Source organism: Mauremys mutica, chromosome 16, assembly GCF_020497125.1.
Source record: "Mauremys mutica isolate MM-2020 ecotype Southern chromosome 16, ASM2049712v1, whole genome shotgun sequence".
In the NCBI taxonomy this organism is placed as follows: Eukaryota; Metazoa; Chordata; order Testudines; family Geoemydidae; genus Mauremys; species Mauremys mutica.
In genome coordinates this window covers 27,530,059-27,554,822 of record NC_059087.1, presented here as the reverse complement: position 1 = coordinate 27,554,822, position 24,764 = coordinate 27,530,059, and the positions used below count along the sequence as shown (strand labels likewise).

The 24,764-nt window shown below is 53.4% G+C and overlaps 1 protein-coding gene and 1 long non-coding RNA gene across 3 annotated transcripts in view; one reads left to right on the top strand and one right to left on the bottom strand.

Moving 5' to 3' along the window:
* Nucleotides 1–24,764, top strand: part of SCARF2 (scavenger receptor class F member 2) — a 98,034-nt gene that overhangs the window by 23,641 nt on the left and 49,629 nt on the right. For both annotated transcript variants that reach the window (XM_044990318.1, XM_044990317.1), the window contains exons 4-7: nucleotides 1,766–2,285; nucleotides 2,529–2,747; nucleotides 4,743–4,871; nucleotides 23,159–23,262. In XM_044990318.1, the coding sequence (XP_044846253.1) occupies nucleotides 1,766–2,285; nucleotides 2,529–2,747; nucleotides 4,743–4,871; nucleotides 23,159–23,262 (972 nt within the window). The remainder of the gene's footprint in view (nucleotides 1–1,765; nucleotides 2,286–2,528; nucleotides 2,748–4,742; nucleotides 4,872–23,158; nucleotides 23,263–24,764) is intronic.
* On the bottom strand, nucleotides 10,762–20,947 carry LOC123351110. The gene is made up of 4 exons (XR_006573924.1): nucleotides 20,829–20,947; nucleotides 16,201–16,324; nucleotides 12,876–13,084; nucleotides 10,762–11,716 (listed from the first exon to the last, which is right to left on the bottom strand). It is a non-coding gene; the product is annotated as an uncharacterized LOC123351110 (long non-coding RNA).

Here is a 24,764-nt window from a genome sequence, read left to right as displayed (position 1 = left end):
ATCAGCTTCTGCTGGATTTGCAGTCAGTCTGCTCATGCCACTGACGTAAACAGGCTTTGATTCCTCCTTACTCCGTTTATCCCTGTGGAGCCAGCCCAGCCCAGCCCTGGCCAGAGAAGAGGCAGCTGGAGTCTGTTCTGGCTTAGGCATCATTAGTAGCATTGTCAACCGTGTTCGGACTGCATGGGCTAAAGTCTGCTCCCGTTAAGGGTCCCGCAGTTAAACATCTGGGGCTGGCCCGGGTCAGTTGACTTGGGCTTGTGAGGGTCAGGCTGTGGGGCTGTAAAATTGCTGTGTAGATATTCAGGCTTGGGCTGGAACCTCACAAGGTGTGTGGGAGGGTCCCAGTCCCAGAGCCCAGCATTTATAAAGAGCCTGGAGGGGCCAGTCACTGCAGGGTTTATTTATTGCTTCCTGCGGGAGAGGAGGAATTGTGTGAATCGGAACCCTGAACCAGCGGAAAAGTCCACGTGTCTCATAACCAGCCTCTGCTGACTCACTCCTGGTGACAGCTCCAGTGCTTGGCAGTTCGTAGCCCCGGCACCGCTGGGCCTGGCAGTTCAGAGCCCCGGCACCGCTGGGCCTGGCAGTTCAGAGCCCCGGCACCGCTGGGCCTGGCAGTTCGTAGCCCCGGCACCGCTGGGCCTGGCAGTTCAGAGCCCCGGCACCGCTGGGCTTGCCACATCAGTTATGAAAGTAAAAAAATTGCTTGAGTCCCAGCACCTCTTTAATTACAAATTAAGCACTGGCCGGCTCCTGTAGCTAAGGAATGGCGAACGCACCAGATCTCTCTCCCTGAGCCTACCCAGATTCTGCTGCCTCCCCGTCTAGGCAGGAGGCCTCCTCCCCACCTCTGAGCAGCTGGGGATCAGACTCCATGTCAGTCACAGGGGAAGATGTGTTTGATTCATTGCCCAGAGGTTGCTTTTGTTACGAAGCTACGTGTGCAGGGCGAAGCAGCTAAGGATAAGGACAGAAGTCATGCAACAGAGCAGACATGTTCACCTAAATAGGAACAAACTTCTACCAAGGAGAAGAGGCACTTTGCAGTGGGAAAGCCAGGAGGGGAGGGGAGGGAGAGGCCAGGCTTTGCCTGTCCTGAGCTCAGCCAGGCAGCTCTTGGAATTGTTGCCTCTGGAAGCTGCATCAGGGCTGGCTCCCAGCCCCTTTCCCTGGGACCTGCCCAGGCCTGCGTGTTACAGGGTGCTTTAGGGGGTTCTGCTGGAAATTGCTCGGCTGTCTCTTTGGTTGGAAGCTGACATTGTTTCCAGACTGAGACGGCTAGAGATGCTGGCATGGCTACTGCGTTCTTGTCTCCCTGGCCGCCTCATCTCGGAATCGCATGTTCGGTGGCAGCAGGAGCAGCAGCACAGCCAGCGGGCGCTATAGACTCTCGCGGGACCTGCTGGGTCGCTTCCCCTGCCGGGGCAGAGCAATGTGCAGACACAGAGCCCGTGCACGATGTGCGGGGGAAGCGAGCGTGCGAATGGTGCTCGGCTGCTGTTGCTGATTGTCGTGCAAGGGCCCTGCACTGCTCTTGGGGCCGAACCAGGGCTATGCAGACCTACAGTCAGCAGATGAGTGTGCTGGGTGGGGCGCCTTTAAACTTGGGTTTGGAGGTGCAGTCCTCTAAGGAGCTGCAGCTGGTATGTAAGCTGACAGGATGATGGCAAGAGGGGCCTGGTGACCGACCCAGGGACCCCTGCACCCTCCTCTTGGGCTCGGTGACTGCTCAGTAAGTCCTGGTGTGTTGCTTGTTTTGCAGAATGTCCCCGCCAGTTCTGGGGTCCAGACTGCAAGGAAATGTGCAGCTGCCACCCCAATGGCCAGTGCGAGGACGTCACGGGCCAGTGCACGTGCAACCCCAATCGCTGGGGGCCCAAGTGTGAGAACGCCTGTCTCTGCAAGCACGGCAAATGTGACCAGAAGACAGGCAAGTGCACCTGTGAGCCCAACTGGTGGGGTCCCCAGTGCTCCAGCTCTTGCTACTGCAGCCTCAACTCCCAGTGCGACCAGCAGACGGGGACGTGCCTCTGCCAGCCCGGCTGGTGGGGTCGGGGCTGCAACAACCAGTGCGTCTGCAACAACTCGCCGTGTGAGCAGTTCACCGGGCGCTGCCAGTGCCGGGAGCGAATGTTTGGCCCGCGCTGCGACCGCTACTGTCAGTGCTACAAGGGGAAATGTAACCAGGTGGACGGTACCTGCACCTGTGAGCCGGGATATCGGGGCAAGTACTGCCGAGAGCCCTGCCCAGCGGGCTTCTACGGACAAGGCTGCAGAAGGCGGTAAGTGTGCAGGGCTTTGGGCAGGTTCAGGCCCCTATGCTGCACCAGGTCCTGCCCACCCAGTGTTCTTGCAAGTTGAGGAGGGTCCCTGTTTCACCTGCCTTGTGCAGTCATGGCTTGGTCCTGCCCATGACGGGGTGGGAGGGAGGGGTGAGCCCCAGGCATACGAGACTAGCACGGGGGTGGGGGGGATTTCAAATGATTGCTCACGTTCTGGGTTGTGCTCCCTGTTGGCCTCTGTAGGTGTGGGCAGTGCAAAGGGCTGCAGCCCTGCACCATCGCGGACGGCCGCTGCCTGGCGTGTGAAGCTGGCTGGAACGGCACCAAGTGCGATCAGGCCTGCTCATCCGGCTTCTACGGAGACGGCTGCGAGAAAACCTGCCCCCTGTGCAAAGACGGCCACACCTGCAACCACATCAACGGCAAGTGCTCGCACTGCAATCCCGGCTGGATTGGAGACAGGTGAGTGGAGGCTGCTTTGTGCGGAACCAGGCTGCACGCTCCTGTGTTCTTCCACTGGCCAAAGCAACTAAGGCTACGCAGGACGTTTGTGGCACTACCTGCATTAGACACGTGGTCCCCTGACTCCTAACCTTTGCCTTAGCCACTAGACGATGCTGCCTTCCTCTGAACGCCATTTAAAGCCCTCTTCCGGGATTGGCTCTCCCCTCCTCCTGGGGCATCAACATGCTGGTGCTTTGTGTAGCGCTCGGTCAACATGCCCCAGTCCTGCCACGGAGCCGCCCTGCTGGAAGCTCTGGTCAGTCACAGACTGACATTGTCCTGGCCAGTCAGAGCATTCTGGCCCCAGCCTGCTTCCTCTAAGGTCAGGAACTGCAAAATGTTTCCCTCAGTACCTGAAAGCCCCCAGCCTGCACCCTGCTCCTGGGTGTGAGCCTGTGGGATGCAGCACCCCAGGGAGAAGCGTGTCGCCCTGTGGGAGCACACGGTACAGGATGCAGCATCTGAGCCCAGTACAATGGAAAACCAAACCTGTTGCCCACTGGGCGTTCCTCATTCGCTGGGGCCTGGCCTAACCCAGCCTGCAGGGAAACAGAGCCCTAGTGCCTCTGATGGGCCAAGAGAGAGAATGGCAGCCCCCTCCTCGATGCCCAGAAGCTGCCGGCAGAGGACACAGCTGTGGCAGAGGCTATGGTGAGCTCTTCCCAGCTCTGGTGGCCCTCGCTGCTCCAGGGCACTGCTCACCCCAGGGACCCCAGCTCCGCCAAGTCATTCCCTGTCCCAGCCTGCTGAAATGTGCCCAGTGCTTGCTGCTACGCTGGAGCAGGTGGCCTGTGCGGGCAGCTCCGTGGGGATGCTCATACGGACCCTTTCTTTCCACTCCATGTAGTCAGCTCTGGAATTCACTGGGGGTTTGTAAGCCCAGCAAATGGGAGGATGGTTAGCAGGAAGACAAGTTGTGTTTCGCTGGGCTGTTGTCTAACCGGATGGGTCACTGTCTCATCAGGTTGGCAGGATATCCTGTCCCACCTCTAATCCTGGCAGAAAGTGCCATCCAAGCAGCTCCTGCTCTGCGTTCTCTGCGGAGGAATTTATGGCTGGGCCTGGGCTCCAGTCTCAGAGCGGAGCATGGGCAGTGACCCGTGGGGACGTCCTGGGGCATAGTGTGGGCCGTGGCTGGGGGGACGTCCCTGGGGGCCGGTCTCAGAGCACAGTGTGGGCAGGGAATGGTGGGGAAAGGTATCTCAGGCAGAGCATGGTTAGGGAGGTGAAGAGAAGGAGTGTGTCCCAGGATGGTGTTCAAGGCTCTGCCGATTCCTGTCTGTGCTGTGTGGTCTCGGGGGGTGCCTCTCTGCTGCAATCACAGCTTCACCTACCAGACAGGCTGTAATCCCGTAGCAAGAGTGCCAGGCCAGCACTAAAGCTGCCTCCCCCAATGGCCACGGGTCCCACCAGCGATCATGGCACCTGCATTCACAATGTGGAGCTCTCAGAGCGTTTGCGGTGGCCTCGTGCTTTGAATCCCGGCTAATGCGTCGCACGGGCAGCGCTGTGAGCTGGGGTTGACGTACGCTGCTGCTTTCCCAGGAGGCCTAGAAAGAGCCCAGCGCGTGGAGAGAGGCAGCAGAACCTTTCCTTTGGCTGCCCGCATACCTCACAAACATTGTGAGCAATACGTGACCCCGAGCCCGGCACTCCCTGCATGGAGCCAAGGGTCAACTGGCTGAGGTGGAAAATGGCCTGGCAGCTCCCCACAGCTAAGCTCAGTCCTTCTACCGGCTAAAGGCTCCTGGTGACTCCGTCCCCACAGCCCCTGTACTCGGGACAGGGAGGGACCACACAAGGGCAGTGGCTTTGCAGCACTCCAGTGTGTTTGTCTGGAGAGTCCAGCAGCTGCACCAGGGTGCCTGACCCTGCCAGCGTGGCTATGCCAGCTCCCAGGCGTGCTCTCTCTGGTGCCCGCCCTGTGACCTGCTCCTCTTGGCCCTTTCCTAGGTGTGAAACCAAGTGTCGCAACGGGACATACGGCGAGAATTGCGCCTTTGTGTGCAGCGACTGCTTCAACGGGGAGTGTCACTTTGAGACGGGCAGATGCCTCTGCCGGGCAGGCTCTCACGGCACCTAGTAAGTAACTCTCGTGTCTCACGCTCTGTGCGGCTGGGCGTGCTGGGTGCTCCAGCCATTGCAGACAGGTCTGGATAAACACACCTGGATTTGGGCACATGGGTGGGGCTGTCTCTGACATCCCCAGGAGAGGAGGCTGCGGGGGAGAGCCCAGAGGAGTATGACACTGACCGGTGCTTAATTTGTAATGAAAGATGTGCCAGGGCTCAAGCAATTTACTTTCGTGACTGACATGGCAAACCCAGAGGTGCTGGGTCTATGAACTGCCAAGTCTAGAGGTGCCGGGGCTCAGCCTTAGGAAGCACTGACAGTGTCCCCTAAATAATCTCTTTGGAGCCTGCTGAAGGAGGACGGTGCCTTTTGATTGGAAGCACAACTCCCTCCAGGGGGAGCTAATTGATTGCTGTTCGTTTTTGTACTAGCTGTTCGTTTTTGTACTAGAGGTGAGAGGGGCTCTGTATGTCTCAGATCAAATGAACACTCAATGTATCAGTGCAAAGTTATTCTTATTTCTTCATTCCTGGCTTCCATCTGCTTGAACCCCATCAATGAAATTATCCTGGGCCTGTTTCCTATTTTCAGTGGCAGACCAAGCACTATACTTTTTCATTTTCACAAACCGCCCCTTCCAGGCTGCCCGGTGTTCATCTAGACACTCAAGCAGAATTTGCTGAAGAATATACCTGGATTTTGTGTGATATTTTCTGTTTGTTGTTATGCTCGTTTTCACTGGGAGATCTCAAAGCAGAGGGACAAACTGAACGCAATTCTTAATACAAGAGAGTAATTGCAAGTAAAGCAATAGCTTACATTCCAAACCTCTGTCACCTGCCACCATTCCAGAGACAACTCAGTATTGTTGCACATTCGTTATCGTCCTTCATACACCTTGTAAATGTATGACTCGGAAAAAGCCCCAAGTACACCAGTGCCGCTTTTAGACTTTAAAGTCAGAAGGGACCATTATGATCATCTAGTCTGACCTCCTGCACAATGCAGGCCACAGAAACTCACCCACCCACTCCTGTAAGAGTGTTCCACCCAGTCCAGGGAAGGTGGGGCTTTTTGTGTTTTTCACCAATCAAAAACCAGCCAAACACAAACCCAGCAACACAAACCCACTGAGCAACTCAGCGGCAAAGCAAATAAACAAGCAGAACTCTCAGAAGGGTTTTGAAATGGAACAGAAAACACATCCTGTGTTGTTCATGTCACACGCGCATTCATCCCTCAAACATAAACAGGCACAACTCGTTCAACACGGAAAACCTGCCGTGCTGTGAGGAAAACACAAAAAGCCCAGAATCCGCTGGTTGTGCTTGGTTTGTAATTAGATCGAGCCAGATTTCTGCTGACATGACAGTGGTGTCATGAGTCTGCCTGGTCCCACCCAAAGCACCTTGAATCGCTTAGGGAAGCCTCTCTGTAGAGCCCCTTGCTGTGGAAAATGTCCACTGTGGTTTTTCTCAAAGTCCTTCTGGTGGTAACTGGCTGAGAATATAGAGACATGCTCTTCCTGAGAGTTCAACCAAGAGTGACTGGAAAATTTTCTTGTCTAGTTAAGCAGCCGGGAGGCTGACGGTGATTGCAGAAGCAGGTGTGAACTTCCACAATGTGCTTTAGGAGAGTGCTGGTTGTTTTTTCAGTGCACAGAGCGGTTCCAGCTAAGGATGATTGATCCTGCACCTCCTCTCCTTCCCTTTGTTATATTTCCATTGTCAGCCCTTGTGGTGGATATAACAGCCTTGGCAATAATTCATGGTCACCAATCTTTGCTAATAGTGATTTACTGCATGTTTGAATGGTAGGTAGTAAGTGCTCTAGCCAAGGATCCTAGGGGAGGCTTCATCCACAGGCTGAAATTATTACCTCTTGTGGTTTACCAAGCCTGAAGATTACTGGAAATTCAGGTTTCTCTTTCAATTAATTGGTAAGATCTCTGTCTTGGAGAGGCTTATCTTGAACCCTAAGAGCGTTCCCTCTTCCTGTATGAGAGCAGATAGTGTTGGGAGGAGTATGAATTGCTACACATAACAGGGAGGGAGAAAAGCCGCCATATTCCCCGTTCTGATGGGAAGACGGGTTTAGTTGTGATGCAAATGACACAAAAATTAGTGGAGTGGTAAATATTGAAGAGGACTGGTCAGTGACGGTTGGGATCACTTGGTAAAGTGGGCACAAGCAAACAATATGTGTCTTAGTACAACTAAATATAAATATATACACCTAGGAACAAAAATTATAGGATAAAAGATTTAGAAAACCTGACCTATGAGGAAAGTTTACAGCAACTGGGCATGTTTAGTCTGGAGAAAAGAAGACTGAGGACAGACCTGATAACAGTCTTCAGAGCCGTTACTTACAGGATGGGGGACTCTATCCCTGGAAACAGTGACTCTGAAAGATTTGAGGATCATGGTTAAGGCTACGGTTTAGTCACGAGTATTTTTAGTAAAAGTCATGGACAGGTCACGGGCAGTAAACAACAATTCACAGCCTGTGACCTGCCCGTGACCTGTACTATATACCCCTAACTAAAACAGGGGCTGGGGCACCTGAGCTGTCTTCATGTCATTCGTTAATAGCTCTCCTTCCCTGCTAAGTAGAGGACCTACACTTTCCTTTTGTCTTGCTCTTGCTCCTAATGTATTTAAAGAACCTCTTCTTCTTACCTTTTATGTCCTTTGCAGGTGTAACTCATTTTGTCTCTTTGTCTTTCTGATTTTGTCCCTACATGCTTGTGCTGTTGTCTTCCTCCTTTGCAATTCATCCATGTTTCCAATTTTTGTAGGATTCCTTTTTGATTTTTAGGTCATTAAAGAACTCCTGATGGAGCCACATTAGCCTCTTACTGTTCTTCCTATCTTTCCTTTGTATTGGGATAATTTGCAGTTGTGCCTTTAGTATTGTCTCCTTGAGAAACTGCCAGCTCTCCTGAACTTCTTTATCCCATAGATTCTCTTCCCATTGGACCTTCCCTACCAGTTCTCTTACTTTAATTGGCTTTTTTGAAGTCCATTGTTCTTATTCTGCTGCTCTCAATCCTTCCTTTCCTTAGAATCACCTTCACGTTTGCAACCAATTCCTCCCTGTTGGTCAGAGTCAGGTGTAAAGTGGCTGTCCCCCTCGTTACTTCCTCCACTTTCTGGGTCAAAAAATTGTCCCCCATGCATTCCAAGCACTTACTGGAAATGTTGTGCTTTGCCATGTTACTTTTCCAATGGATGTCTCGGTAGTTAAAGTCCACCATTACTACCAGGTTCTTGTGTTTTGGATATTGTTATTTGTTCTAGAAATGCCTCATCCACCTCCTCTTCCAGATTTCGGGGTCTAGAGTAGACCCCTCCCATGACATCACCCCAATTTTCCCCTGCTTTTAGCTTTACCCAGAGACTTTCAACTGGTCTTCCTCCCTTCTCCTTCTGGACCTCAGAAGACATGTATATATTCTTGACATATAATGCAGTACCATCTCCCTTTTTCTTTGCCTGTCCTCCTTGAGGAAGTTATACCCCCCTATACCAATATCCTAATCACGAGATTTATCCCACTAAGTCTTTGTGACACCAGTTATGTCATAATTAGCTTATGTACCCATACGTCTAGTTCTTCCGGTTTTCCCCCATACTACTTGCATTTTTGTATAGCAGAAATCTATGATGTTGAGCGGATTCCCTCCCTGATTTCCCTCTTGATGTTCCTATGAGCCTCTTGTAAATTTCCATGTCCCCTCCCCACTGCCCCAACATTTAGCTCTCTCTTAGATTTAGTTTTTATGCTTACCTGTGACCTTCTGTCACCTGCCCCCTTTGAAAGTCATTTACAACCCACCTCAGTCGGTTGGCAAGTCTGTGTGTGAAGATGTTCTTCCCCTCTTTGGTCTGGGGAATGATCAAACAATTAGAAAACCTGCCTTCTAGTGAGAGACTCAAGGAGCTCAATCTATTTAGCATAACAAAGAGAAGGTGAAGGGGTGACTTGACCACAGTCTAGAAGTACCTACATGGGGAACAAATATTTAATAATGGGCTCTTCAGTCTAGCAGAGAAAGGTTTAACGTGACCCAGTGGCTGGAAATTGAAGCTAGATCAATTCAGACTGGAAATAAGGCACATATTTTAACAGAGTAATTACCCATTGGAACAATTTACCAAGGTCGTGGTGGACTCTCCATTACTGACCATTTTTAAATCAAGACTGGATGTTTTTCTAAAAGATCTGCTCTAGACATTATTGTGGGGACGTTCTCTGGCCTGTATGATACAGGAGGTCAGACTAGATGATCACAATGTGTGCATGAATCTATGCCAGCAAAGCCCGTTCTGATTTTGCTTTAGATTGGAGCAAGTCGAACCCAGGTGGAACCTAAAATTCAAAAAGTTGGAGGTAATTTTTTTTTCAATTTTTTTGAAAGGGGGGGGGTTGTTTTTACTTATTTGAAATTTGATACCAGAAAAAGTAATCAGAAAATTATTTATTTGAGAGGTTTTGTTTACCCCCCGGACTCCCCCACCACCATTGTGCACATACTGTCTCTCCCTTTTTTCCCCTCCGCTCTTCCTTTTTTTCCATTTTCCTACTGGAAAAGGGGGCAAAAGGGAGAAACCACAAACTGAGAAACCAAAAGAGTCCTGGGAAGGTTCTTTCCTTCCCTGCCAAAACTGGCCCAGGAAGTGCTTTCCATTCAATCTAGCTGCATGAATGAGTTGCGGGTCTTGTGCTCCCCCCTTCGAGTGAGTCCTGTCACGCAGTGCAACTCTATCGCTCAGGCTGCTGTCTGCCCAGTGAGCAAAAAACCGGGGCCTGGTTAGATTTTCACGCTTTTCCTAGAGGTTTTGTTTTTCACAGCAAATGATCATTCTCATGTGTAAGCCCAGGGCCTTGCGTACTGCACCGATGAGCGTTGTGACCATTTGTCTTGCTTACCCAGCTCACTGCATCTCCAGCAGCACCTGTAGTGAAATCACTTGTTTGTTTCAACTCTTCGTTTTCCAGACTCCCCTTCAGTGATTGATGGAACCGCTAACTTGAGGGAAATTTGCTGTCTGACTAATCGCTGTCTGCCTCGCCGCTCTGCTTTGCTTCCTCAAAACCACACCGCGGTGATTAACTCTGGGCAGCCAGGTCGCCAGTGCTAAGTGCTTCTTGTTGGCCCTTATTAAACTGAGTTGTGTAGGTCTCCCTTAAAGGGTCTTATCAGTCAGATGGGGAGATTTACTACTAAACTGAGACATAGCAGCCAGGATAGAAATAATCTCTCCTTGTCATCACGGCAGCTGCCAGAGATCAGGGGCAAAAGCTGCAGTACTGCCTCCAACCCCAGTAGAGGAGTGTGGGCCATCGTCTCCTCCCTGAAGTGGGGGATAGGGGCTGGTGGGAAGTTGCTGATGGCCGGGCACAGATCAGTGGGCACACATGCATGCACACCTATGCTGCAGCTTCGCAGTTCTGATTCTCTTGACGTTTGAGGCGTGTGGTCCGGTTTTGGGGCTGGGGCTCAGACACTCATGGCTTCCCAGATGTCCTGCTGGGGCCTGCATTCCCATGTGTCCCGTGGAAACCGTGCTAGCAGTGGGGTAGAGCTGGGCTTACGCTTCCAAGAAGGGCGTTGATGGCTTCCTTAGGGAGCTGGAAAGCAGCTCTGTGATTGGCCGGCTGAGTCCAGCCGGGGGCACTGGAGCATCCCTTTTACAGATTGCACCATGTGGTTCCAACCCTGGCTGCGGAAGGTCAAGGCCAGAGTCATGTCTGACGCATGGCACCTGGCAGGGAGGGCTTTGCGGGGTGCGCAGATGTTCGCTGACTCAGCAGTGCTGTCCAGCCTTTTGCTGCTGCTGCTTTTTTAAGTGGAGGAAAGGGGAAAGCAGTGGTGTTTAAGTGCCAATGCCCCCTGCAGTGTCACCCACCCCAAGGGTTCAGGCCCCAAAATCATGAGATTGGCTTAAAAATCAGGCGATTTTAAAACATGTTTTTGGTTTGTTTATTTGCCTTCTGGTCTTAAGCCTGGAGGATTCACATTTTCTAGCTTTCTTCCTGATCCCCAAAAACTAGAAATGTGCTTTCTGTAAGTGGAAACTGAGAGTCTCCCATAATCACCTGACTCCAGAAGCTGGGGCTTTAAGCAAAACACCAGCTATGGTGCCGATCCTGTTCACATAAGAGTTGGTGACGCTGCCAGAGCCTTGTAGGGAAGAGCGTTGGGCTCAGTCAGATGTGCTCCTCCTGGTGTAGTCGCATTGTGGGGGCCCCATTTCCCTAGAACCTCTCCAGCATACTCAGACAGGCGCAGGCTGGTTAGGGAGGCATGGGACACAGCGTGCACAAGCCAGGGGGCGCCAGTGCAAGGTTTGTGTGCACACGCTGCAGAGACTTGGTTTGTGTCATAAAGCCACAAAGAACAAAAGTGCCTCCTAGCTGTACAGGTCCAGGCTACACTCACGTTAGTGTGATGGGGTGAAAGCAGCTTAGCCAGACTTTCCCCTTCACTTCTTGTGCACAGAGACAACCGGGTCCTTTTTCACCTTTCAGGGGGGTATCGTGCTGGGTGGAGTTCTGTGCTGACCCTTCCACACCGTCTGCTCTCTTTATGAGGCAAGAGCTAGTTTTCTTGGTGCTGTTCTGCAGACTCACCTGGGATCTGACCCTCATGGGCTGGGTTTTCTTTGATGTTCCCCCCTGGAGTGTAGGCCCTTCTAATTATAAGAGCATCTTAGTCCTTTGTTTCCAGTCAGGCCGAGCTGATGTTCTGTGTGCTTGTGTCACGTGGAGGACTCTGGTAGCTGAATGAACACCCTGACTCCAGAAGAGCCATCCCATCCAGAAGGCTTTGTCAGCAGTTTAAACCCCTGCAGATGGGTTAAATATAACTTTGGTCAGAAGTTACTCATTGCCCCTGGCTTACAGACTAACTTCAGAAAGGAACTTGGCTTCACTTTGCTCAGGGTAGAAAACTTTGTGGTAACTTTCCCGAACAGCATGTGGGAATTTCTCTGCAGGGCACCCGGTGACGTCAGTGAGGAGTAAACCTGCATTTATTGCTGACAGTAACGTTAAAGAAATACCAGTAATTACAAGAAGGGAAGTGAGCTGAAGAACAGCTGGACACTGTTCCACCATCACCATCCCCCTGGAACTGAAAAGCAGAGACTTATGTAAAGGGTGATACCAGGATTACTGCAGGGGTCCCTCAGTCTCGCCTGTTGAAACAGTTCCATCGTATATAAATAATTAAAGAGTCCTTGGAGAAGGGGGATTAGACCCAGGGTCTCCCACCTCCCAGGTGGTGCCATAACCAACAGGCTGCAGAGTCATTCGCTCTCTGGCCTGGTGAATGTTTACATATTTATCCAGAGTGAAACCGTTTCAACAGGAGAGATGGGGGTGGGGGCAGCCCCACATCAGCCTATCCCGTGGCCCAGTGGTAAGAGCTGAGAGACCTTTCTCCCCTCAGAAAGAGGGGGGAGTCCCTGGTAAGCGCTGTAACCATTGGGCACCACTCCTCCTCTGGCCCTTCCATGTGAAGTAACTTGTTCTCCCCAGGAACGCCTTCGGCACCTGCCTCCAGGAGAGGGGGCCTGGCTGTGATTGCTACCAGTGGGAGGCACCTCGCCGCAGCCCAGACTTAGGCGCCAGTCTCTGGAGGGCAGGGCTTAGCACACACCCCGCCCATTGGCTAGTTTAGGCGGCTCTCTGCCTCTCCTGCTGGCTTTTGTGACTCGCAGTCTGAGGTTGCCTACATCTCCCCATTCATTGTATAGGAGCCTAGGGACTGAATTCAGGCTTTGTGACTCTCAGTGGTGGTCCTGTGATTTTCTAGGTGCATAAAAATTAGGTGTTGTGATGCATGAGCCCATCCTTTCTCTTCCTGTAACCCCCTGCCTGGGGCACAAGGCACCTTCCAACAAATGGAGCAGGGGTCCTACACACAGCAGCCTCCTTCACTGCACAGCCCTTCATATGCACAAGCAACCTTAGTTCTGGCATTTCTTGACTTTGCAATCTTACCAGTGTTCTGTTAACAGTTCTGTGGCATTTCCTAGTTTGTTAAAAAAAAAAGCAAACTGAACAGATTCCATCATGTGATCTCCTCTTGACACCCACACGGGTCATCAGCAGCGTAGAAACCTTTAAATCCACCACACAGACCTCTGCCACGTAAGCGAATGGAGTAACTGATAGCAGTAGTAGGTTGTCATCCTCTGTGTGGACCAGCACTAGGGGGAGATGAGACACTTTGCTAATGAGCTTCACGGATGTTTGTTGACATCAGAGGAATGGTGAGTTTTTGAACCTTGGATTCCTTTCCAGGCTCTGGAGAGGAGTTTAGACTAGTGAGCACCCCGGTTCCATTCTCCTCACCTAGGTAGTCCCAGTGTCCAATCCTCAGGCATTTCAGCCCATCAGTCCCCTTGCCCAGCTATTCCTAGTCCTCCCCCAACACTGACAGCTCCTTGCCCAGCCCGTCCTAACTCCCACCTTTCCCCTCTCTATCTAATCTGTTTCTCTTCTTTCCCCCCTCCAGTAACCCGCACACCCCACTTCCCCATCCTTTCTGTCTCCCTCCCTGGGCTCCTTGTTCAAATCTACTTCCCTTCCCCCCCCCCCGCCCCCAGGTCTGGTGCTTGCCACCCCCTTGCAGATTTCAAATCCCTGCTCCAAACCGTGGGGGGTGAGAGCTTCTCAAAGAATTTTTTCTCACTACGATTTCACATGAGCAAAACAAGGGATTTTTCACTAGCCTCCTTCTTGGAAATGGCTGAACCACTCAGGCTGAAATTTTCCAAAACAATTCAGCCTGAGGCAGGCGCCCAGCATCAAAAATGTCAGCCCAAACGGTTAACGTTTGGCACCGTTATAAGCAACTGAAAATAGGGTCTTATAACAGAAATGTCAGGCAAGTTTAATCATAGGTAATGCTACCTGCCTCATCTCTACGAACAGAGAGCAGCACTACTTCCCACCGCTGGCATCCAGTCCCTGACCCGGCTCCTCTGCGTGGATGTGACGCCTGCGCTGACTCTGTGCTAATCCCTGTGTTGTGCCTGGCACACGGTGCCACGTGGGCACGGAGCTGGGCCGGGGGAAGCTTGAAATGTGCATGAAATGTGCTAAGGCCAGGCTAGCCCAGCTGGGTCCCTTTGAGGCCTGACAGCGCAGCAGCTGCTGGCAGCCGGCTGGAACGTGCCAGCTACGCTCTGCCTGGTGGAGACAACGGGCCCTTGAGAGTCTTTGTGCTTTATCATTGCTGAAGGGGCTATGGCCAACGGACGTGGCGCTGAGAGAGGGCTGGGGTTTATGGTGGGGAAAGCAAGCGGGGGCAGAGCCGGATGGTGAATCCCTCAAGCGCATCCTGTGCATCCCGTGAATGAGGTCATGAGCATCTGGGAGCTCATCCAGGCACAGAGAAGCGGGAACCCTTAGACCAGGGGTGGGCAAACTTTTTGGCCTGAGAGCCACGTCTGGGGATGGAAATTGTATGGCAGGCCAGGAATGCTCACAAAATTGGGAGTTGGGGTGCAGGCTCTGGGGTGGGGCCAGAAATGAGGAGTTCAGCTCTGGGGTGCAGGAGGGTGGGACCGAGGGGTTCGAAGGGTGGGAGGGGGATCAGGGCTGGGGGAGGGGGTTGGGGTGCAGGAAGGGGTCAGGGGTTCAGGGTCTGGCAGCGCTTACCTCAAGCAGCTCCCAGAAGCAGTGGCATGTCCCCCCTTCGACTCCTACATGGAGGTGCAGCCAGGCAGCTCTGCGCACTGTCCCATGTACAGGCACCGCCCCTGCAGCTCCCACTGGTCGTGGTTTCCGGCCAATGGGAGCTGCAGGGGTGGTGCTTGGGGCGGGGGCAGTGTGTGGAGCCCCCTGGCTGCCCCTACGCATAGGAGACGGAGGGGGGACGTGCCGCTGCTTCCGGGAGCCATGGCACTCATGGAGTGGGGCAAGGCCCGGATCCCGCTCAAAGGCCGGATTAAAACGTCTGAAGGGCCAGATGTGTTTGCCCACCCCTGCCTTAGACACTGGCAAACTTCACAGAGGAAGGCAGCCTGTGCAGAGCACATTGGCAATGGACAGACCCAGTGCAGAGCACATGTCTGGAGGGGACAGCGGACCCAGCGTAGAGTGCACTGGGGGCAGCTCAGAGCTCATTCCTCATTGATTGGCTTGTTGTTTGCTACCCACCGCACCTGTTGCTCTCTAGACACCGGAATAAGTTCTCACACACACAGATCTGCACAGCAGACAGGGGATCCCCATCCTCTCTGCATGTCACCTCCTCTGCTAAAGTGCTGGCCCCTCAGCCCACCCCTGAAGAGAAGCTGCTAACGTGGCAGGAAGGGCCATAGATTCAGGTTCTGCCAGGCTAGGGCCCAAACCATGAAGGATTTATGGCTCCAAGCTAATGTCTTCACTTTCACCAGAAGCAGAGGCAGCCTGTGCAGCAGAGAGGTAACACGTCAGGTAGCCAGCCACCTGAGATACAAACCCCAGGACATCCGGGATGATCCTGAACTCATAGAACTGGACAGCCGGCAGCATGTCCTGAGCACCCTGACCGATTTCTCGGGACAGCTACGTCAAAAAAGGGATGATCCAGGGAGAACCTGGACAGGCAGCAGCCCTAGTGCAGCGCTGCTAATGAGCAGGTGATTGCATCCCATGCCTGGCCACAGCTCATGTAGAGTGCTCTACGCTGATTCAGGCTGCAAGAGACAAAGGAGCCTGGAAAGGCCATCTCTCCTTGCACTCGGGGCCACCCCAGCTGTCTAGCCACTCAGGCACTGCCAGAGGGCCAGCTGCAAATGTGAGGTGGCAAATCTCCAAAACACGGTGGCAGCTGCCATCTCTGCTCTTTCCGTGGCTTACTTCCTCAGCTGCGTCTGCACAGAGCTTCAGACAGCTGCTCGCATCTGAGCCCCAGTCTGGACCTGCAACAGGAGAAGCTGGGAACCTGCCCCACCCGAGGCGAGAGGTATAGAGCTGAGAGTCTGTCTCCAACTCCTGGCACTTCAAACCCCCCACCCTGAGGCAACAGGTGTGCTGCAGAGAGGAGCAGGTGCCAGGGCAGAGCCCTCAGGTGAGATGAGCCACCACCTTTGGGCTGCTCCTCCTGTGAGAATGGAACAGAGGCACCTAGGCACAATTCTGACCATAGAAGCTGAGCTGCACAGGCATGACACCAGCAGCCAGGGCACCGTGGTGACGGGCACCATCTGAGGCTCTCCATAGGACAGGACCTCAGTCAGCACTGTCTGTGGATGCTGTCAGATCCACAGTTACTCGTCTTGGTCCACCACCAGGAGAAAGCCACCTACCGATGAGACCAGCCATCCCTGCTTACCCAGTCCTAAAAGCTGGAGGGATGGGCTCCAGGGAATCTGAGGGCCCCATATATTGCTGTTGACACCTAAAGGCAACCTGTCATTCCTGGGGAATTACAGACCAGTCAGCTTAAATTCTGTAACCTGGAAAGATAAGGGAGCAAATAATTAAGCAATCAATTTGCAAACATCTAGAAGAAAAATAAGGTGAGAAGTAACAGTCAGCATGGATTTGTCAAGAACAAATTGTGTCAAGCCAACCTGATAGCTTTCTTTGACAGGGTCACAAGCCTTGTGGATGGGGGGAAGCGGTAGACGTATATCTTGACTTTAGTAAAGCTTTTGATACTGTCTCACATGACCTTCTCATAAACAGCCTAGGGCAGTGGTCTCCAACCTTTTTATGCCCAAGATCACTTTTTGAATCTAAGGGCATCCCAAGATCTGCCCCACCCCTACCCTGAGGCCCTGCCCCTTCCCCCAAAGCCCCGCCCCACTCACTCCATCCCCCTCTTTCTCCATCGCTCATTCTCCCCCAACCTCACTCACTTTCACGGGCTGGGGCAGGGGGTTGACGTTTGGGAGGGGTGCAGGCTCTGGGCTGGGGCTGAGAGGTTTGCAGTGTGGGAGGGGGCTCTGGGCTGAGCCTAGGGCAGCAGGTAGGGGTGCAGGAGGGGGCACAGGGTGCTGGCTCTGGGAGGGGGGTCAGGGCTGGGGGTTGGAGTGCAGCCTCCCGCCGAGCAGCACGCAGTTCTGGCGGCTCCCGGTCAGTGGTGGGCACAGCAAGGCTAAGGCAGGCTCCCTGCCTACCCTGGCCCCACACCACTTCTGAAAGGGGCCAACACACTGCTGTAGCCCCTGGGGACGGGGTGGAGGGCACATGGCTCCGGCCCCTCTCTGCAAGCGCCGCCCCTGCAGCTCTCCCGGCCAATGGGAGCTGCGGAGGCAGTGCTTTCAAGCAGGAGGGAGGGAGGGAGGGAGCACACGGAGGGAGACCCTGTCCCCCTGCCCCCAGGGCCACAGGGGTGCATTGGCCCCTTCCAGGAGTGGCGTGGGGCTGGGGTAGGCAGGGAATCTGCCTTAGCGGCAGTCACACTGCGCCTCTGGAGATCACGATTGACTGGGAGATGCTCTAGGATCGACCAGTCGATTGCAATCAATCGGTTGGTAACCACTGAACTAGGGAAATGCAACCTAGATGGAGCTACTATAAGGTGGGTGCAAAACTAGTTGGAAAACCGTTCCCAGAGAGTAGTTATCAGTGGTTCACAGTCATGCTGGAAGGGCATAATGAGTGGGGTCCCACAGGGATCAATTCTGGGTCCGGTTCTGTTCAGTGTTTTCATCAATGATTTAGATAATGGCATAGAGAGTACACGTATAAAGTTTGCAGACAATACCAAGCTGGGAGGGGTTGCAAGTGCTTTGGAGGATAAGATTAAAATTCAAAATGGTCTGGACAAACTGGAGAAATGCTCTGAAGTAAATAGGATGAAGTTCAATAAGGCCAAATGCAAAGTACTTCATTTAGGAAGGACCAATCAGTTGCACACATACAAAATGGGAAATGACTGCTGAGGAAGGAGTACTGCGGAAAGGGATCTGGGGATCATAGCGGACCACAAGCTAAATGAGAGTCAACAGTGTAACCCTGTTGCAAAAAATGCAAACATAATTCTGTGATGTATTAGCAGGAGTGTTGTGAGCAAGACAGGAGAAGTCATTCTTCCGCTCTACTCTGCTGATTAGGCCTCAACTGGAGTATTGTGTCCAGTTCTGGGTGCCACATTTCAGGAAAGATGTGGACAAATTGGAGAAAGTCCAGAGAAGAGCAACAAAAATGATTAAAGGTCTAGAAAACATGACCTAGGAGAGAAGATTGAAAAAATTGGGCTTGTTTAATCTGGAGAAGAGAAGACTGAGAGGGGACATGATAACAGTTTTCAAGTACATAAAAGGTTGTTACAAGGAGGAGGGAGAAGAATCGTTCTTGTTAACCTCTGAGGCTAGGACAAGAAGCAATGGGCTTAAATTGCAGCAAGGGAGGTTTAGGTTGGACATTAGGAAAAACTTCCTAACTGTCAGGGTGGTTAAGCACTGGAATAAATTGTCGAAGGAGGTTGTGGAATCTCCATCATTGGAGATTTTTAAGAGCAGGTTGGACAAACACCTGTCAGGGATGGTCTAGATCAGGGCTGTCCCTACCCATGCGCAAACTACGCAGCTGTGTAGGGCACCAGGAAATTTGGGGCACCAAATTCCCCCAGATTTCATGGTGCCCTACGCAACTGCGTGCTGCATCCATCTCCAGCAGCCAGCCCGATCCCCCGGATGGCTGAGCCGGCCCCTCGTAGGCTGCGCACAGCAGGGCCCAGGAAATCTGCCTCGGCCCCTGCCCCACCCCTTCCCCTCAGCCCCCGCCCCTGCTCCATCCCCACCCCCACTTCTATCCACTCCTGCTCCACCCTGTTCTGCCCCTTCCCCCACAAACCCTGTCCCCTGAGCTACGTGTCCCGGGGCACTGCAGCAGGGGTCGGGCCCTCCCTGCACTCACCGGGCAGCGGGAAGTGGCTCCCAGCCACGCCGCCGGTGAGTGTTGGGGGGCGGTTCCCCTCCTTCCCGCAAGCCCGGGAGCAGAGTGGAGCGGGCTGGGGCCAGGTCGCTCCACCTCCTGCCGCCTTGTGAGTGCAGGGACGGGCCCGACCCCTGCTGCCTTCCTGCACTGGCTGCTCCTGCCTCCCAAAGCCCTTGGGTGCATCCCCCCCCACCCCTCGGAGGCCTGGGACACCCCCTGCAGAGGCCTGGGAGGCCCCCCTCGGAGGCTCGGGGCCAGCCCCCCCGCAGGGGGGCTGCATAGGGCACCGCAATCTCTAGGGACGACCCTGGTCTAGATAATACTTAATCCTGCCATGAGTGCAGGGGACTGGACCAGATGAGCTCTCGAGGTCCCTTCCAGTTCTATGATTCTGTGATCTAGGATCTTCCTCACACGTGATTTCAGGAGCGTGTAGTAGTTGGGGAGGGGGTCCAGTTAGCAGAATGGCTAATTGGAGCTGGCACCTTGGCCTCACTATGGCCCCATTGAGCAATCACCAAACCATGTACAAAGGCAGGAGAATGGGGTGACCCAGTCCCATTGACTTCAATGGGATTCCTTACATGCTGAATTGCCTGGCTGGAGGCAGACCTAAGGGAAGGCATTGGCAATCCCAACAGATAACAAAGCCAACCCTGGGTCTCCCCACTGGATTTTATCAGCCAAGGAGCCATGGGTCCAGCCCACGTGTTGTGGCCCCCAGCTCCCTGAATGCCCCCAGAGCTTTAGTGAGCACTCCGGGAACTCAGACCTACGGGAACGGGACGTTCACCAGGAATGATCAGGCGAGGCATTTCCAGCAGAGCTAGGGAAGTATTAATGCCATTGTGCAAAGCACTGGTAAGACCTCGTCTGAAATACTCTGTACATCTCTGTGTTTGAGAACTATGAATTCCAACTGAAACCGGAGCAGAGAAGATCTAGTAGGATGATGAAGGGGGTGGAGGGCCCATGTTACGAGAGGAGACCGGAGGAGCTTTGCTTTTATTTAGCCTAGCAAAATGAAGGTTGAGAAGGGACCTGGCTGCTCCCTATAAATACGTCGGGGGGTAAACACCAGGGAGAGAGAAGAGCTATTGAAGCTAAAGGTCAGTATTGGCACAAGAACAAACGGTGACAAACCAGCCAGGGACAAATTGAGGCTGGAAATTAGAAGGAGGTTTCTGACCATCAGAGGGGTGAGGATCTGGAACAGCCACAATAGGAGTTGTGGGGGCAAACAACGTACTTGGTTTAAGCGAGAGCTGGACACATGTATGAGTGGGATGGTATGGTGGGGATGGTGGGGGGCGGGGCTCAGCACGCCTTGTTATGTCCCTAAAGCTCATGCTTCAGGGTTTCAGCCGCAACCAGCAGGGCTCAGGAAGGGATTCCGCCTCTCTCCCGCACCCCCCTGTGTTCGGGGATTGTTGTCTTTTATTTCCTTCCTCTGAAGCAGCTGGTCTCACCCTATTTACCGCTGTGGTCTGTGTATGCAGCTCTCTCTGTGTTATGTGGGCTGCATCCACACAATATATCTCCTACCTGTACAGCTACAAACAAAGCATGTTTCGTGTTTGTTATGTGACAGCACTAGGATTCAACCCACCTGGTACTTTCCGTTTCAACACTGGGCTGAGCGTCTGGAAAGCACAGCTGTGGAGCCTGGGAGCCCAGCTGGGGACTTCCCCTCCAGTCAGGGACTGCCCCCTTCATCCAACCCCGCAGGGATTATCCCCCCAGCATCCAGGAACCCCCAACGCTGGGCTGGCACATATGCCTGCTCTGCAGAGACAGGGAGCCTTGTCAAGGGCAGAACGCCCCCCGCCAGGACTGCCCTCTCTGGCAGCCAGCCCCCACCCAGGGACTGCCCCCCATGCACCCAGCCCCCCACCTAGAGTCTGTCTCCCATGCACCAGCTGCACCCCCCTCCTCAGCCCCCTGCACATTCCTCCCTGCGTCCCCCGCAGCCCTAGCCCCCTGCACCCTTTCCCCTCCCCACAGCCCCCCTGCCTGTGCCCCCCTTGGCCCTAGTCCCATGCACCCCCTTCTACACACTCACTGGTCTCCTACCTCAGCTGCACATCACTCAGCTGTGCAGCCCACCCTGCCGCTGCAGTGCTAGTGCCCGAGAGTTGTGATGCCCCAGGCTGGGGGCTGGTGACTAGTAGAGTGAGGCAGGGATCAGTGTGAACTCCATTCTCACAGCACATTCGGTCTTGGTCAGCACTGGCAGTAACCAGCACATTCATGCATTTGCAGGGGATGAATAAACTGGGAACCGTTCAGACCCCAGTGAGGAGAGATGAGGAGCCCAACGGGACTGTCGAGAATGGAGAGGAGTAACAAAGTGGGATTGGTTCTGGGGAAATGTGCGCAACCTCCTGTGAAACACGCGGGTGGGAGCAGAGAGCAGCAAGCAGGGAGTTGCAGACAGGGCTTGTGTGATTTGGGGCTGCACAGTGGGTGGTGTGTGTATGGGGGGCGGGGTGTTGGCTGTGTGAGACTCCGGGGTGACTGCACCTGGCACTTTGTCTTCAGCGCTGGCACTTGGTTACAAGAACAATCCTGAAGGCTGGAGGAAGCTCAGAAGAAAGCAAGGAAGGACCAGAAAGCTGGCGATTTGTGAGGGGAGGTTAACCAGCGAGCTATGAATGAGTGGTTCCTACAGGGGCAGGATACCACTCAGCAGGTACCATAGCTGAGGGCACAGCAGGGGCATACAGGCTCTCTGAGAGGCTCAGCCTATAATAGAAATGAGATGAAAGTGAGAAAGGGGAAGTTTAGGCCAAATCCCAGAGCAAACTTTGTGTCATCAGCAGGGATCCTAGAAATCCGTTTGCCACAGAAAAACGCGGAATTTGCCTTTTTACAGAGAACCTTGAGTTTCTTCCTTTTGTGAAAAAATAAACACCTATATTAACCATTAACTACATTTTAATGAAAGTACCAGTGTCATTTATTCAATGTGCGTAACCTCCCCCTCTTGTGGTTGATTTTTGAATGCCCGTTAAATTTACATCGCTAAACAGACTCCAATAAACTGTTTCCGGCGTATAGAGGTTACTCAATGGCATATAGGGGTTCGTGTGTTAATGCATCTCAAATTTCACTTCAGCGTCCAGGACTAACTCAGAAAGTGAGTTATGTTAATATAAAAGCAATTTTCACTTTATTTTTTGTGCATTTAAAAAACAAATCTGAAAATATAGAATACAGACACAAAGTATTTGGAATCTGGAAGAAATACAAATTGCAATTCTATTTTATTATAATGATTGGTGTCACTGGTAGGCTTCGAACTTGCTTAAAAAGTGTAAATACATCAGTAAAACATTGTGTTCAGCTGATACTGTATATATTGTGGCTAGGAAAACTAAAGTTCAGCGTTTCATTTTAATCACAGAAAAACACGGATTTTTATGTTTTTTTTATCGGAGAATTTTGGGGTTTTTATCACGGAAAACTAGGATCCCTGGTCATCATGAGCTGGCCCCCTGAGGGACGTGATGGCGTCCCAGTGTGAACAGGCAGGACCAAGCATTAGGAAACACCCTGAGGGACCATGCAGGCCCTGCAGAGTGATGCTTTTTCTCTTATTTCTGGCTCGTTGTCCACTCTGCCCTTCCAGCACCAGCGACGGGTCCAGGAGAGCCCCATCGTCTCCCGCTAGAGGGAGGTACACGGTTGCTCAGGCTGGAGCGGCAATGGAATCTACCTGCCAACGCCCCAGCTCCAGCCCTCAAGTGTCTGCTCCTTCCCAGGGCAGATGGTATCCTGGTCCCTGGGACAGTGTGGGGAGCCGTGGTCCCTTGGGTGCTGATGGCATCCTGGACTGCTGCACGAAGCGTGGGCCCCGAGCACAGCTTCTGGTGGATAAATGCCAGATGTTAAGGCCTGTTGGGTTGTGCTCTGTGGGCTTGGCCCACGCCAGCGATTGTGGCAGGAGCTGGGATCTCAGTCCAGCCTGTATCCCCATTCCTCATTTACCCTGGGCCATTCCTTCACTGGCCCCCAGGGTGGGTGCCACAGAAGTTAGCAGGGCTCTCCCATCTCCATGGCTGTGGCCCACTGCTCCCCTGACCCCGGCTGCTGCAGATGCTTGTGTGTCTGGCCGGTGGTGACCATACAGCTCCTCCCCTCTGTCCCTTCCAGCCCGCAGCTCAAGCCTGGAATGGGGAGTAGGGGAAGCCCTGAGCAGCTCCACTTCTTTGTTACGCACACGGCTCTTGTTGCTTGAGCCTCCAGGATACGGGAGTTTCCTCCCAGCACAGCTCCGGCCCCAGTCGGAGATCCAGGGCAGGTGTTGCGGCTCCAGGGGGTCTGACTCCACAGAGAGGGCTGTGGGGAGCCCAGTGGGGGGCTCAGAACTGCTGATGTGGGACTCTCTCTCTCCTCTCCAGCTGTAACCTGACATGCCCAGCTGGTCAGTATGGAGTCAACTGCGCCAAGGCCTGCAGCTGCCATGATGACACATGTGACCCCCTGACTGGAGCCTGCCACATGGGTGAGTGCAGCAGTTGTGTCTGGGTGTGGGGTCGGATGGGGAGGAGGACAGGGCCCCTTTCTGCTACATTATCTAGAAAAGAGGAGCTGTGGGGGTGGGGCTTTCAGCTACCCTGGTGCTTCTCTCCCCAGGCGCTCCAGCCCCCCTTACCCACTGCACCCAATCCTGTTGCTATGAGGAGCCAGGCCCACTTGCCCCAGACATAATTGAGATGTTCTCCAACTCTTCCTGCACCCGCTGTCCGGGAGAGCCCCCCAGCTCCCCCCCGCACTGGTTGGCTTGGATCTGGTAGGTTCTCACTGCATGTGCCTCTTGGAGCCACCGCCTGAGCTCCGGCACACTTCCTGTACGGGGCACAGACCGGGGCCCTCACTCTCTCTCCTGTGCAGACCTCAGGGTTTGTTGTCCAGGTTCCATAACCACAGGATGGCCACTGTGTCCAAGGAGGCCAGGCATTGTAGGCCACTCTCCAGATGTCAGGTTGGGCACTCTTCCACCATGTGATTTATTGGCTGCAAAGCTGCCCCACTGTCACCGGGTGGGGAGGAAACCAGGACAAGCTGGTGCATGGGTGCCGCAGCTCTGGTGGAGTCAGAGACTCGCCTGTTGAGCCTGATCCAGGATCTGCAATCAGGCGGACAAGGAAGCAGGTGCAGCGATAGATTCTTGAATGCATTTAGTGTTGTAGATTCGCTTTCCTGCTGATGTTTTGAGTCTGTTAGGACCAGAAGCAGTGAAGATGTTATCCAGCCTAGGCTGCCGGGGTGCATGCAGTGACCACAGCAACAGGAAGTTTTCATGTAGGGAACAGTCTAATTGCATTGTGTATAAACAGTATGGACTCAGCCTGGCTTTGCAGCAGCTTCTCCCTAATTGTTCCACCACTGCCCATAAATCTCAAGCCACAGTGCCCTGCTGTTCTGGTCCTGGGCGCACCCTCAGACATGCACAGAGCTCTGCTGATGCCCCTCAATCCCGACCTACAGCCCTCCTGCTCGGCCAGTTCTATTCCCTCCCAGGCACACAACTCTGTCAATACCTCTCAGTCCTGACCTGCAAAGCATCTGTTATCCTAGCCCTGGATCTGCTGTGATTGAAATGACCAGTTATGCCAGACTCCGGAGGTATTGTAGCATGAACTCAGACCTACGGGGTTCATCCTCGCTAAGCAGGGGAGTGGTGTTTTAATGACACATGTTTAAGAGTGGAGCCGCGGGACATGTTGCCCAGTGGTCAGTGCACATGTGAACCCAATGTGGTGAGCCCTGCTTCGATCCGCGACTAGTGGGCATGATGCTGACCGTGCCATGGCTGTGTCCTGCTGCCTGGTGTCACCTGACCACGACCTGCCTGTTACCAATCAGCTTTAAACACTATTGAATTCTCTAGTGAGGGGGTGACCAGAAGTGAAAGCCACGTGCATGGGCTCATCCTGGCGATTCATATACCCCCATCCTGCACCATGGAGCCCGTCCTGTCCCACCCTGCCCAACGTTAGCAAA